This window comes from Nerophis ophidion, linkage group LG19 (assembly GCF_033978795.1).
Source record: "Nerophis ophidion isolate RoL-2023_Sa linkage group LG19, RoL_Noph_v1.0, whole genome shotgun sequence".
NCBI lineage: Eukaryota > Metazoa > Chordata > Actinopteri > Syngnathiformes > Syngnathidae > Nerophis > Nerophis ophidion.
In genome coordinates, this window is record NC_084629.1 from 30166832 (window position 1) to 30181831 (window position 15000).

The 15000-nt window shown below is 39.5% G+C and overlaps 1 protein-coding gene across 1 annotated transcript in view; it reads right to left on the reverse strand.

The window, feature by feature from the left end:
- Positions 1 to 15000, reverse strand: part of klf12b (Kruppel like factor 12b) — a 147230-nt gene that overhangs the window by 22425 nt on the left and 109805 nt on the right. The window contains exon 4 of the mRNA XM_061879762.1: positions 9677 to 9812. Within this exon, the coding sequence (XP_061735746.1) occupies positions 9677 to 9812 (136 nt within the window). The remainder of the gene's footprint in view (positions 1 to 9676; positions 9813 to 15000) is intronic.

Consider the following 15000-nt stretch of genomic DNA (forward strand, 5'->3'; position numbering starts at 1 on the left):
TACACAAGGAGACGCACTTGAGGTCTAATTCTCAGAGACGTGCACGCACAAGCAGCTGTGCACTTTTGCCTACAGAGTGTGTGTGTGTGTGTGTGTGTGTGTGTGTGTGTGTGTGTGTGTGTGTGTGTGTGTGTGTGTGTGTGTGTGTGTTGCTAAGCCTGGCTTCTGATTTTTCTCCAGCCTCTGTTCTCCTCCGACTGTTCCCTCAAACATCAAAACTTGGCGTTGTCACTCTTTGGCCTCAACTGCAGCAAAAATGTAAACAACTTCCATCGTAAAAAAATAAAAATCCACCTCTCACACTTGCTACCGATGACATCATCGCGATAAAATCATTCAGCCTCCGCAAAATGTTGAGTGTCAGTAGCTTTAATGCTGATGAGCCGAGTGTGCGTCTGCAATAAAGTGCTGTCCACTGTTCACATGTGCACTTTGCCAATGTACACACCTCGTTTCCATATGAGTTGGGAAATTGTGTTGGATGTAAATATAAATGGAATGCAATGATTTGCAAATCCTTTTCAACCCACATTCAGTTGAATGCACTACAAAAATAAGATATTTGATGTTCAAATAAAGTTCATTAACTTTATTTTTTTTAATAATTAACTTAGAATTTCATGGCTGCAACACGTGCCAAAGTAGTTGGGAAAGGGCATGTTCACCACTGTGTTACATCACCTTTTCTTTTCACAACACTCTACAAACGTTTGGGAACTGAGGAAACTAATTGTTGAAGCTTTGAAAGTGGAATTCTTTCCCATTCTTGTTTTATGTAGAGCTTCAGTCCTTCAACAGTCCAGGGTCTCTACCTTCGTATTTTACACTTCATAATGCGCCACACATTTTCGATGGGAGACAGGTCTGGACTGCAGGCGGGCCAGGAAAGCACCCGCACACTTTTTTTTACGAAGCCACGCTGTTGTAACGCTTGTCTTGCTGAAATAAGCAGGGGAGTCCATGATGACGTTGCTTGGATGGCAGCATGTGTTGCTCCAAAACCTGTATGGACCTTTCAGCAATAATGGTGCCTTCACAGATGTGTAAGTTACCCATGCCTTGGGCACTAATACACCCCCATACCATCACAGATGCTGGCTTTTGAACTTTGCGCCTATAACAATCCGAATGGTTATTTACCTCTTTTTTACAGAGGACACCACGTCCTCTGTTTCCAAATATAATTTGAAATGTGGACTCGTCAGACCACAGAACACCCTTCCACTTTGCATCAGTCCATCCTAGATGAGCTCGTGCCCAGCCAAGCTGGCGGTGTTTTAGGATATTGTTGATAAATGGCTTTTACTTTGCCTAGCAGAGTTTTAACTTGCACTTACAGATGTAGCAACCAACTGTAGTTACTCACAGTGGTTTTATGAAGTGTTCCTGAGCCAATGTGGTGATATCCTTTACACACTGATGCCGGTTTTTGATGCAGTACCGCCTAAGGGATCACAAGTCCGTAATATCATCGCTTACGTGCAGTGATTTCTCCAGACTCTGAACTTTTTGATAATTTTACGAACCATAGATGGTAAAATCCCTAAATTCCTTGCAATAGCTCGTTGAGAAATGTTCTAAAACTGTTCGACAAATTGCTTTCAAAGTGCTGACCCTCGCCCCATACTTGTTTGTGAATTACTTAGCATTTCATGGAAGCTGCTTTCATACCCGATCATGGCACCCACCTGTTCCCAATTAGCCTGCACACCTGTGGGATGTTCCATATAAGTGATGAGTATTAATCAACTTTATCAGTATTTATTGCCACCTTTCCTAACTTCTTTGTCACCTGTTGCTGGCATCAAATTCTAAAGTTAATGATTATTTTCAAAAAAATATTGTTTATCAGTTTGAACATCAAATATGTTGTCTTTGTAGCATATTCAACTGAATATGGGTTGAAAAGGATTTGCAAATCATTGTATTCCGTTTATATTTACAACTAACACAATTTCCCAACTCATATGGAAACTGGGTTTGTAATAGATGCATGTATGGCACACAAGAATAGAGGGAGGCAGAGGGACACAAACGTTAGCATAGCATTGCAAGCTAACGTGACAGCCACATTTTAACAGCAACATCACGCTCGGTTAGCCTATTTGCTCTGCTGGTTTTAAAGGACCTAGGGTCAAAACAGTGGTCAAAGATTGCCTATACAACAGGAGCGCTCCACTGTTTTTGTAAAGCACCTAATGCAAAAAATCTCTGTTAGATTCCAGGATACTTTTGGTTTAGGGGACTTAATACAAAGATCTTCTGTTTAACAGGAGCACTCAGCTGTTTTTGGGTTGTTGTTTTTTTTAGCACTAATTAACTAAAATGTTATTTAAAGATTGTCTACAACAGTACCTATCTAATGATTTTTATAACCTACTGCAAAAATGCAAGTTTTTTTAAGCAATTACTGGAAAAAAAAATGCTATAGATCTATTTGACAGGAGCGCTGTTTTTCGAGCAACAACAGCAAAAAAGGTAGTCAACGATCCTCTATTTGACAGGAGCGCTCTGTTTAATGAGCAACTACTACAAAAAGGCTAGTGAAAGATCCTCTATTTAACAGGGGTGCTCTGTGTTTTTGTTTTTTTAGCAACTACTACAAAAACACAGTGTCAAAGATCCTCTACTTGAAAGGAGTGCTCTGTTTATTGAGCAACTACTACAAAAACGCTAGTCAAAGATGCTCTATTTGACAGGGGCACTTTGGTTTTTGGGCAACGACTGCAAAAACTGTAGTCAAAGATCCTCTATTTACCATGACCGATCTGTTGTTCTTTTGAGCAACTACTACAGAAATGCTAGTCGTAGACTCTCTATTTGACTGGAGCGCGCTACTTTTTGAGCGACTACTGCAAAAACTTTAGTCAAAGATGTTTTATTTGACAGGAGCGGTCCGTTGTTTTTTTGAGCAACTACTATAACAACGCTAGTCAAAGATCCTCTATTTGACAGGCGCGCTCTGTTTATTGAGCAACTACTGCAAAAACGCTAGTCAAAGATCCTCTATTTGACAGGCGTGCTCTCTTTTTTTTTTAGCAACTACTGCAACAACGCTACTAAACATACTTGCCAACCCTCATCCGGGGGGTGGGATGAGGAGCTTTGGTTGATATCAGTACTTCGGTCATCAACAATTGCATCAACAGAGAAATGGACATTGAAACAATGTAGGTCTTACTTAGTAGGATATGTACAGCGAGCAGAGACAATAGTGAGTTCAGATATTATGAGAACAAGTATCCATCCATCCATCCATTTTCTACCGCTTATTCCCTTTCGGGGTTGCGGGGGGCGCTGGCGCCTATCTCAGCTACAATCGGGCGGAAGGCGGGGTACACCCTGGACAAGTCGCCACCTCATCGCAGGGCCAACACAGATAGACAGACAACATTCACACTCACATTCACACACTAGGGCCAATTTAGTGTTGCCAATAAACCTATCCCCAGATGCATGTCTTTGGAAGTGGGAGGAAGCCGGAGTACCCGGAGGGAACCCACGCATTCACGGGGAGAACATGCAAACTCCACACAGAAAGATCCCGAGCCTGGATTTGAACCCAGGACTGCAGGACCTTCGTATTGTGAGGCAGACGCACAACCCCTCTGCCACCGTGAAGCCCGAGAACAAGTATATACATTATAAATACATTAGATTTTTTACATTAGGTTATTTACAATCCTGGGAGATGAGATGTGAATGGAGGAAGGTATTAGTAAAGGGTTGAAGTTGCCTGGAGGTGTTGTGGTGCGTGTACAGTAGATGGCAGTATTGTCCTATTTAAGAGTGTCACAACATTGCTGTTTACGGAAGACTGACAAACTGCTTTACGGTAGAGGAAAAAGTGACTGCCGTTGTTGTGTGGTGTTACCACGCTGGGAGGACGTTAATGAAACTGCCTAACAATAAACCCACATAAGAAATCAAGAACTCGCCCTCGATCATTCTACAGTTAAAACGTCATCGGGCAGACACGCTGTGTATATTGTGGGAAAGCAGACGTGAAAACAGGATGTCCTCACTCAGATCCGCAACGAGCTGCAAGGGGCGTGGCCACCAGCTCCGACTAAATTTCGGGAGAAAATTTGTCCCGGAGGGTTTTCGGGGAGGCGCTGAATTTCGGGAGTCTCCCGGAACATCCGGGAGGGTTGCCAATTATGCTCGTCAAAGATACTCTATTTGACAGGCGTGCTCTGTTTTTTGAACAATTACTGCAACATTAGTAGTCAAAGATCCTCTATATGACAGGTGTCCTCTGTTTATTGAGAAACTACTGTTAAAACGCCTGTCAAAGATCTTCTTATTGAAAGGAGCGATCTGTTTTTTTTTTTAGCAACTACTACAAAACCCCTAGTCAAAGATCCTCTCTTTGACAGGCGCGCACTGTTTATTGAGCAACAACTGCAAAAACGCAAGTTAAAGATCCTCTCTCTTTGACAGGAGCGCTCTGTTTTTTGAGCAACTACTGCAAAAACTGTAGTCAAAGATCTTCTATTTGACAGGAGCAATCTGGTGTTGTTTTTAAGCAACTACTGCAAAAACACTAGTCAAAGTTCCTCTATTTGACAAGCGTGCTCTGTTCATTTAGAAACAACTGCAAAAATGCTGGTCAACGATCCTCTATTTGACAGGCGCGCACTGTTTATTGAGCAACAACTGCAAAAACGCAAGTTAAAGATTCTCTCTTTGACAGGAGCGCTCTGTTTTTTGAGCAACTACTGCAAAAACTGTAGTCAAAGATCGTCTATTTGACAGGAGCAATCTGTTGTTGTTTTTAAGCAACTACTGCAAAAACACTAGTCAAAGATCCTCTATTTGACAAGCATGCTCTGTTTATTGAGAAACTACTGCAAAAATGCAATCTGTTGTTGTTTTTAAACAACGTCTGCAAAAACACTAGTCAAAGATCCTCTACATGACAAGCGTGCTCTGTTTATTAAGATACTACTGCAAAAATGCTCGTCAACGATCCTCTGTATGACAGGAGCGCACTGTTTATTGAGCAACAACTGCAAAAACGCAAGTTAAAGATCCTCTCTTTCACAGGAGCGCTCTGTTTTTTGAGCAACTACTGCAAAAACTGTAGTCAAAGATTGACTATTTGACAGAAGCAATCTGTTGTTGTTTTTAAGCAACTACTGCATAAACACTCGTCAAAGATCCTCTATTTGACAAGCATGCTCTGTTTATTGAGGAACTACTGTAAAAACGCTCATCAAAGATCCTCTATTTGACAGGAGCACACTGTTTTTTGAGAAACTACTGCAAAAATGCTCGTCAAAGATCCTTTATTTGACATGCGTGCACTGTTTTATGAGCAACTACTGCAAAAACGCAGTTAAGTGCTATTCCCGGTTTACATGTACACTTGGCCAATGTAGTAGATGCATGGAGCACACATAACAACACTATATGGCCGAAGGAGATGGAAGGACACAAACATTAACATAGCATTGCGAGCTAACGTGACAGCTACATTTTAGCAGCAACACCACACTCGGTTAGCCTATTTGCCAAAACCTGGTAGTTGGCAGAGATAATCAATTTAAGATGTGTAGCAAAGCCTGCTGCATCTGTGACGTTTAGTTAGCGGCTTCTGCATTGTACAAGTGGCTGTGTGGCAGCATGCTGTTTACACATAACATGAATACTTTCCAGACAGTGAGACTAAATAACAAAAGGTACGGGCACGAAGTTGAGTCTGGGCAGGCTGCTGCTGCCTAACGTTTACATCCAACAGCCAAAAAAGCTCCTCTGTTGCTGATTTCCTGCCTGTGATTAAGAGACAATCCTCCACTGAAGAGGGAAATCTTTAAATTTCCCACAGATGGGCGAGCACCGCCTTATAAAACATGTCCGCCGTGTAGACTATATACACACACATATAGGTATACATATATGTAAACATACATATGTATATATATATATATATATATATATATATATATATATATATATATATATATATATATATATATACACATGCATATATGTATGTATACAAATATTATGCTATTTATATATATATATATATATATGTATATATATATATATATCTATATATATCTATATATCTATATATATATATATATATATATATATATATATATATATATATATATATATATATATATATATAGATATATATATATGTATATATACGTAGATATTCGCACACATATACAAACCCCAAAACCAGTGAAGTTGTAAATAAAAACAAAATGCAATGATTTGCAAATCATTTTCAACTTATATTCAGTTGAATGGACTGCAAAGACCAGATATTTAATGTCTGAACTAAGAAACATTTTTTTTGTGTGCAAATAATCATGAACTTTGAATTTAATGCGCAGCAACAAATCGCAAAATTATCACAGGGGCATGTTTACCATTGTGTTACATGGCCTTTCCTTTTAACAACACTCAGTAAACGTTCGGGAACTGAGGAGACCAATTTTTGAAGTTTAATTCTTTCCCATTTTTGCTTGATGTACAGTTTAAAATGTTGAACAGTGTCAGTTGTGGTATTTTAGGATTCATAACGGGCCACACATTTTCAATGGGAGACAGGTCTGTACTACAGGCAGACCAGTCTAGTACCCGCACTCTTTTACTATGTAGCCACGCTGTTGTAACACGTGGCTTGGCATTCTCTTGCTGAAATAAGCAGGGGCGTCCATGATAATGTTGCTTGGATGGCAACATATGTTGCTCCAAAACCTGTATGTACCTTTCAGCACTAATGGTGCCTTCACAGATGTGTAAGTTACCCATGCGTTGGGCAATAATACACCCCCATACCATCACGGATGCTGGCTTTTCAACTTTGTGCCTAGAACAATCCGGATCATTCTTTTCCGCTTTGTTCTGCGGGAAAAGATGTCCACAGTCTCCGAAATGTGGACTCATTAGACCACAGAACACTTTTGCACTTTGCATCAGTCCATCTTAGATGAGCTCGGGCCCAGCGAAGCCGGCGGCGTTTCAGGGTGTTGTTGATAAATGGCTTTCGCTTTGCATAGTAGAGTTTTAACTTGCACTTACAGATGTTGCACTTACAGATGTAGCGACAAACTGTGGTTACTGACAGTGGTTTTCTGAAGTGTTCCTGAGCCCACGTGGGGATATCCTTTACACACTGATGTTCTGAGGGATCCAAAGTCATGGGGATTGCTGTTTATGTGCAGTCATTTCTTCAGAGTCTCTCAACATTTTGATGATATTATGGACCGTAGATGGTGAAATCACTAAATTCCTTGCAATAGCTGGTTGAGAAATGTTGTTCTTAAACTGTTGGACAATTTGCTCACATATTTGTTCACAAAGTGGTGACCCCCGCCCCATCCTTGCTTGTGAATGACTGAGCATTTCGTGGAAGCTGCTTCTATACCCGATCATGCCACCCACCTGTTCACCTGTGGGATGTTCCAAATAAGTTTTTGATGAGCATTACTCAACTTTCTCTGTCTTTTTTGCCACGTGCCAGCTTTTTTTTAAAAACATGTTGCAGGCATCAAATTCCAAATTCGATAATGTTTGCAAAAACTAAATTTTTTTAGTTCTGACATTAAATATATTGTCTTTGCAGTCTATTCAATTGAATATAGGTTGAAAAGAATTTCCAAATCATTGTATTTGGTTTTTATATACCGTTTACACAACGTGCCGACTTCACTGGTTTTGGGTTTTGTACATACAGTATATACAATATACATATACACATGTATACACACAGTTTATAGAGCTATTGTATTTGATTAATAACATTCATTTTGTTCAACTTTAGTGAAGTGAATACTATTTATAGAGTGTGTCTCTCTAGAGACTCAAAGAGCTTTTACATAGTGAAACCCAATATCTACATATTTAAGTTACATTTAAACCAGTGTGGAGGGCACTGGGAGCAGGTGGGTAAAATGTCTTGCTCAAGGACACAAACAGCAGTGACGAGGATGGCGGACGTGGGTATCGAACCTGAAAACCTCAAATTGCCCCCCTTTAGCTTTGAATAAACATTTAATTAAGGCCAAGATCCAATTAACACCAAAAACGTATTGTCAAATTACTGTACTTTAATGTATTTATTTTGTAGTTCAACTTTTATTTATATATATATATATATATATATATATATATATATATATGTATATATATATATATATGTATATATATATATATATATATATATATATATATATATATATATATATATATATATATATATATATATATATATATATATATATATATATATATATATATATGGCTTCACGGTGGCAGAGGGGTTAGTGCGTCTGCCTCACAATACGAAGGTCCTGCAGTCCTGGGTTCAAATCCAGGCTCGGGATCTTTCTGTGTGGAGTTTGCATGTTCTCCCCGTGAATGCGTGGGTTCCCTCCGAGTACTCCGGCTTCCTCCCACTTCCAAAGACATGCACCTGGGGATAGCTGGATTGGCAACACTAAATTGGCCCTAGTGTGTGAATGTGAGTGTGAATGTTGTCTGTCTATCTGTGTTGGCCCTGTGATGAGGTGGCGACTTGTCCAGGGTGTACCCCGCCTTCCGCCCGATTGTAGCTGGGATAGGCGCCAGCGCCCCCCGCGACCCCATATACCTTTTTAAAATGTAAAAAGGTATATGTGTTTAAAAATCCTAAAATCATTTTTAAGGTTGTATTTTTTCTCAAAAATTGTCTTTCTGAAAGTTATAAGAAGCAAAGTAAAAAAAATAAACACATTTATTTAAACAAGTGAAGACCAAGTCTTTAAAATATTTTCTTGGATTTTAAATGGATGGATGGATATATATATATATATATATATATATATATATATATATATATATATATATAACTAATATGTGTATTAGTTATTTTTTCAACTTTAGCCATGATTGAGATTTTACGGGTCAAGTAGCATTCGACGTATAAGCCCATAAAATATGTTTTTTATTTAATTCTTATATATTTATTTAGTTATGCCGTTAATGTGCCTCTAAAAAAGAATGTGATTTTTTTTTTTAAACCTATAAAACCGCCAAAAATCATATCGTTATTTTATATTTCTGTATTTTTGTTTTGTTCAACCTTAATCTTGATTTAACATTTAAGGCTAGTGTAGAGTGGAACTTAGTAAACCCCTAAAATTTGCATTAATATTTATTTTTCATGTAATTAAATATACATTTTGTGTGCCTTTAAAAATTCTGAATACACCCACAAACATTTGTTTTTTTTTTTTACTTTTAACATACATTTAACATACATTTTAACATATTTATTTTTTCATTTCATTTGATTTGAGCATTTTTTTTTTCCTGTTGCGTTCGGCAGTAAGGCTATAGATACTTGACTGAACTTTTTAAAGCCAGGGTACCGTGTGACTTAAAGCACTCAAATTTGCTTGGTTCTTTATTTTTGTACGTATTTGATTTATTTTATTAGTGTGTGCCTAAAAAAATGGTGACTTAAACATTAAAATCCCAATAAAACCATTAAAATGTACATTAATATAGTTTTATTTTTGTTGTTTTTCCAACTTTGCCTTGATGAAATGTTTTAAAACTGTGGTAGTGTGCAACTTTAAAAAAGTAGTTAAAATATCCCAACAAATAATAAAATCACGGCGCCAGCAAAAAGACACTTAAGTTGGAGAAAAATAGCGTAAATACTCACTCTTGGACGGCGCGGGCTATAGACAGTGCAGTGGAGCCGGTCTCGTTGACGCTGTCCAAGGTCACGTTGGGCAGGTCGTCGTCGTCGCTGTCGCTTTTTATCTGCCGTGGCGACAGGCCGTTGTGCTCCATGTGCGCTGTTGAGGACGGCGGACAAAGCGGTTAAGACACACAACGCTGTTGGGTGGCACTAAAAACAACTGATATAATAGATAGCCAGAATATTAGAAACAGTTCCCGGCATGACGTATTGATGAATTGGCCCACTTGGATTGTGAGCGAGCATCAAAATCATATCCATGCTTATGACTGAAACACTTTCTAAGGCAAGAGATGGAATCTCAGGACGACTGAGATAGCAAGAGTCTGCTAATTAGGCACAATGCTATGCCATGCTCCATCTTGTCATACCAAAGTTTATAAAAATGGGACCCATTAACCTCCCTGCCCGGCACTCAGCATCAAGGGTTGGAATTGGGGGTTAAATCACCAACAATTATTCCTGAACGCAGCCACCGCTGCTGCTCACTGCTCCCCTCACCTCCCAGGGGATGGAACAAGGGGATGGGTCAAATGCAGAGTGTAATATCACCACACCGAGTGTGGGTGTGACTATCAGTGGTACTTTAACTTTAAAGCTCCGTATGAGAAAACAGTGTAACGTTCCAAGAAAAAGATGTTTTAGGAGAAGTTCCGACAAGTTCCAAAGGTCGTACTTTTATGAGAAAAAAACGGATGGATAGTCAGCAGACCTCCGCCAAGACCCAAGACTATACATCAGGGGTCACCAACCTTTTTGAAAGCAAGAGCTACTTCTTGGGTATTGGTTAATGCAAAGGGCTACCAGTTTGATACACACTTAAATACATTGCCAGAAATAGCCAATTTGCTCAATTTACCTTTGAATAGGTAAATCTATATATATATATATTAAAAAAATGGGTATTTCTGTCCGTCATTCCGTCATACTTTTTTTTCCATGTATGGAAGGTTTTTTGTAGAGAATAAATGATGAAAAAAACCACTTAATTGAACGGTTTAAAAGAGGAGAAAACACGAAAAAAATGAAAATTTAATTTTGTTACATAGTTTATCTTCAATTTCGACCATTCAAAATTCAACACAAAAAAATGAAGAGAAAAAACAGCTAATTTGAATCTTTTAGAAAAAAAAAAAAAAAAAATTTATGGAACATAATTAGTAATTTTTCCTGATTAAGATTAATTTTAGAATTTTGATGACATGTTTTAAATAGGTTAAAATCCAATCTGCACTTTGCTAGAATTGGACCAAGCTATATTTCTAACAAAGACAAATCCTCATTTCTTCTAGATTTTCAAGAACAAACATTTTAAAAGAAATTCAAAAGACTTTGAAATAACATGTAAATTTGATTCTAGAGATTTTCGAGATTTGCCAGAATAATTTTTTTGAATTTTAATCAAAATAAGTTTGATTAAATATTTCACAAATATTCTTTGTGGAAAAAACAGAAGCTAAATTGAAGAATTAAATCAAAATGTATCTATTATTCTTTACAATAGAATAAATACATTTACTTTAATATTGATTTAAATTGTCAGGAAAGAAAGGAAGGAATTTAAAATGTAAAAAGGTATATGTGTTTAAAAATCCTAAAATCATTTTTAAGGTTGTATTTTTTCTCAGAAATTGTCTTTCTGAAAGTTATAAGAAGCAAAGTAAAAAAAATAAACACATTTATTTAAACAAGTGACGACCAAGTCTTTAAAATATTTTCTTGGATTTTCAAATTCTATTTGAGTTTTGTTTCTCTTAGAATTAAAAATGTTGAGCAAAGCGGAACCAGCTTGCTAGTAAATAAATACAATTTAAAAAATAGAGCCAGCTCACTGGTAAGTGCTGCTCTTTGAGCTAATTCAGAACAGGCTAGCGGGCGACTCATCTGGTCCTTACGGGCTACCTGGTGCCGCGGGCACCGCGTTGGTGACCCCTGATATACATGTATCTTCGACACTTTTTTTTTTACAGTTTGTTTTTTTATACATTTTTCTGTACTTTATTAAAGCTGCTCATATTTTGTAAATGATATAAAACAAAGTATTAAATAAATATTGTATATAATCATCAATTGGGCCTTTTTTCTTATTTAACATAGTTGAATTATTATCGAACTCCAACCATCCATCCACCCATTTTCTTACGCTTATCCAAGGTTGGGTTGCAGGGGCAGCAGCCCAAGCAGGGAAGCCCAGGCTTTCCTCTCCCCAGCCACTTGGTCCAGCTCCTCCCGAGGCGTTCCCAGGCCAGCCGGGAGACATAGTCTTTCCAACGTGTCCTGGGTCTTCCCCGTGGTCTCCTGCCGGTCAAACGTGCCCTAAACACCTCTCTAGGTAGGCGTTCGGGTGGCATCCTGACCAGATGCCCTAACCACCTCATCTGGCTCCTCTCCATGTGGAGGAGCAGCAGATTTACTCTTAGTTCCTCCAGGATGACAGAGCTTCACACCCTATCTCTATCTCCGCCACCCGGAGGAGGAAACTCATTTTGGCCGCTTGTACCCGTGATCTTGTCCTTTCGGTCATAACTCAAAGCTCATGACCATAGGTGAGGATGGTAACATATATCGACCGGTAAATTGAGAGCTTTGACTTCCGGCTCAGCTCCTTCTTCACCACAACGTCAGCATTACTGAAGACGCCGTACCGATCCGCCTGTCAATCTCACGATCTACTCTTCCCTCACTCGTAAACAAGACTCATAGGTACTTGAACTCCTCCACTTGGGGCAGGGTCTCCTCCCCAATCCGGAGATGGCACTCCACCCTTTCCCGGGCAAGAACCATGGACTCGGACTTGGAGGTGCTAATTTTCATTCCGATCGCTTCACACTCGGCTGCGAACCGATCCAGTGAGAGCTAAAGATCCTGGCCAGGTGAAGCCACCAAGACCACATCATCTGCAAAAAGCAGACACCTAATCCCGCAGCCACCAAACCGGATCCCCTCAATGCCTTGACTGCGCCTAGAAATTGTGTCCATAAAGATATAAACAAAGGGTCACGATCAAACTCCCTGGAGTTAATTCGAAAGGAAGCAATAATCGGATAGAGACTGTACGTTACCAAATGTGCATATAAGCCGCTACTTTTTCCCCACGCTTTGCACACTGCCGCCTATAAAATGGTGCGGCTAATTTGTGGATTTTTTTTTTCTCCTAACGCCGATAATGTTTTGTTTTCAACAAACGGTTTTCATAGACACTTGAAAAAGGCATGTCACCGTTGGCGCTACGGCTCCATCTTTTGGACGAGTACTGAAATGTACTTCGGGTTTTCGTTCCTTGAACTGGAAGTACAACCAGCCTCAGCGTTTCTATTTGAAAGGGTTCTTCCTCTATTATAAGTTTTACAGTACAACTAAAACAATTCTGACTTCTTAAACCCTCCCATGTGTGAGTGTTTTCATGCATATGTATACGTGCGACGGTAATGTAATCAAGCTGTGTCGTGAGCAATAGCAAATATGCTAGCACATTTATGAGTGTCAGTGTTAGTATTATTAACTTACAATGGCATTCTTTTTGTGTTGTTTCAGTGTCATAAATTCACAAAAACCTCACTGAGGAGTTATTAAGTCTGTTTAACTGATGGGAGAGCTAACCTTTGCAGCTAGTGGGTCCATGGCAATGATTTCTGTTTTGATTGATCAGCCGTTTTACTGCCCTATTACAGACACTGTTTGGAAACAACATTTAAAAAAATAGATTTTGTAATACATGTAAAAAAAATTTGAGATAATGGCTTTTTTGCCGATATCGATATTCCGATATTGTCCAACTATTAATTACCGATTCCGATATCAATCAATACCAATATATATATACAGTCGTGGAATTAACACATTATTATGCCTAATTTTGTTGTGATGCTCCGTTGTGATGCATTAAACAATGTAACAAGGTTTTCCAAAAATGAATCAACTCAAGTTATGGAAAACAAATGCCAACATGCCATATTTATTATTGAAGTCACAAAGTGCTTCATTTTTTTTCAAAAGCAGCTTGGAATTTGGGACATGCTCTCCCTGAGAGAGCATGAGGAGGTTGAGGTGGGCGGGGTTAGGGGGTAGCGGGGGGTGTACATTGTAGCGTCCCGGAAGAGTTAGTGCTGCAAGTTGTTGTGAAGTGTGAAGTGAATTATATTTATATAGCGCTTTTTCTCTAGTGACTCAAAGCATTTTTCATAGTGAAACCCAATATCTAAGTTACATTCAAACCAGTGTGGGTGGCACTGGAAGCAGGTGGGTAAAGTGGCTTGCCCAAGGACACAACAGCAGTGACTAGGTTGGCAGGAGCGGGAATCAAACCTGCACCCCTCAAGTTGCTGGCACGGCCACTCTACCAACCGAGCTAAACCGTTATGTTGTGTTCCGGTGCGGATGTTCTCCCGAAATGTGTTTGTCAGTCTTGTTTGGTGTGGGTTCACAGTGTGGCCCATATTTGTAACAATGTTAAAGTTGTTTATACGGCCACCCTCAGTGTGACCTCTATGGCTGTTGACCAAGTATGCTTTGCATTCACTTCTGTGTAAAAAAGCCTTAGATATTACGTGACTGGGCCGGCACGCAAAGGCAGTGCTTTAAAGGTTCATGGTGCTCTGTACTTCTTCCTACGTCCGTGTATGACTTTGAAAAGTCATACATTTTACTTTTTGAACCCGATATCGATAATTTCCGACATTACATTTTAAAGCATTTATCGGCTGATAACATCGGCAGTGCGATATTATCGGACATCTCTACATGTAAGGCAAATGTAACAATTTAAAGGTTTTAAAGCGCATGTACACGCAGTGCTAAGCACTCATGATACTCCGTCGATTTGACAACAAACTACGTCGGGAGGTTGCCTACAGCCGCAGCCGCAAGCGCCTATATCGCGCAAGCGCCTATATCGCGCAAGCGCCTATATCGCGCAAGCGCCTATATCGCGCAAGCGCCTATATCGCGCAAGCGCCTATATCGCGCAAGCGCCTATATCGCGCAAGTCTTGAAAAGCAACGGCACAAAGCGTGCGTGACACACTTTGCCCATGAAATAGCAATTTAGCGAAGGTGAAACCACACAATGGCGCACCTTCAAACATATTGTCCGCTGTCCACATGCCGTATGAATTTCAAAGCAATGAAGAGTAATGAGCAGCAGCGACGTTATTGCTCCGTCTACTTATCCTGCACGCGGACGCTATGCGAACAAGGAGGAGGGCGGCGGCGGCGGCGGGCGGGGGATTGGGTGCCATCTTGCTCGCCCTATGGAAAGGCTGCAATTAGGAAGTGTAATTAGCTGGA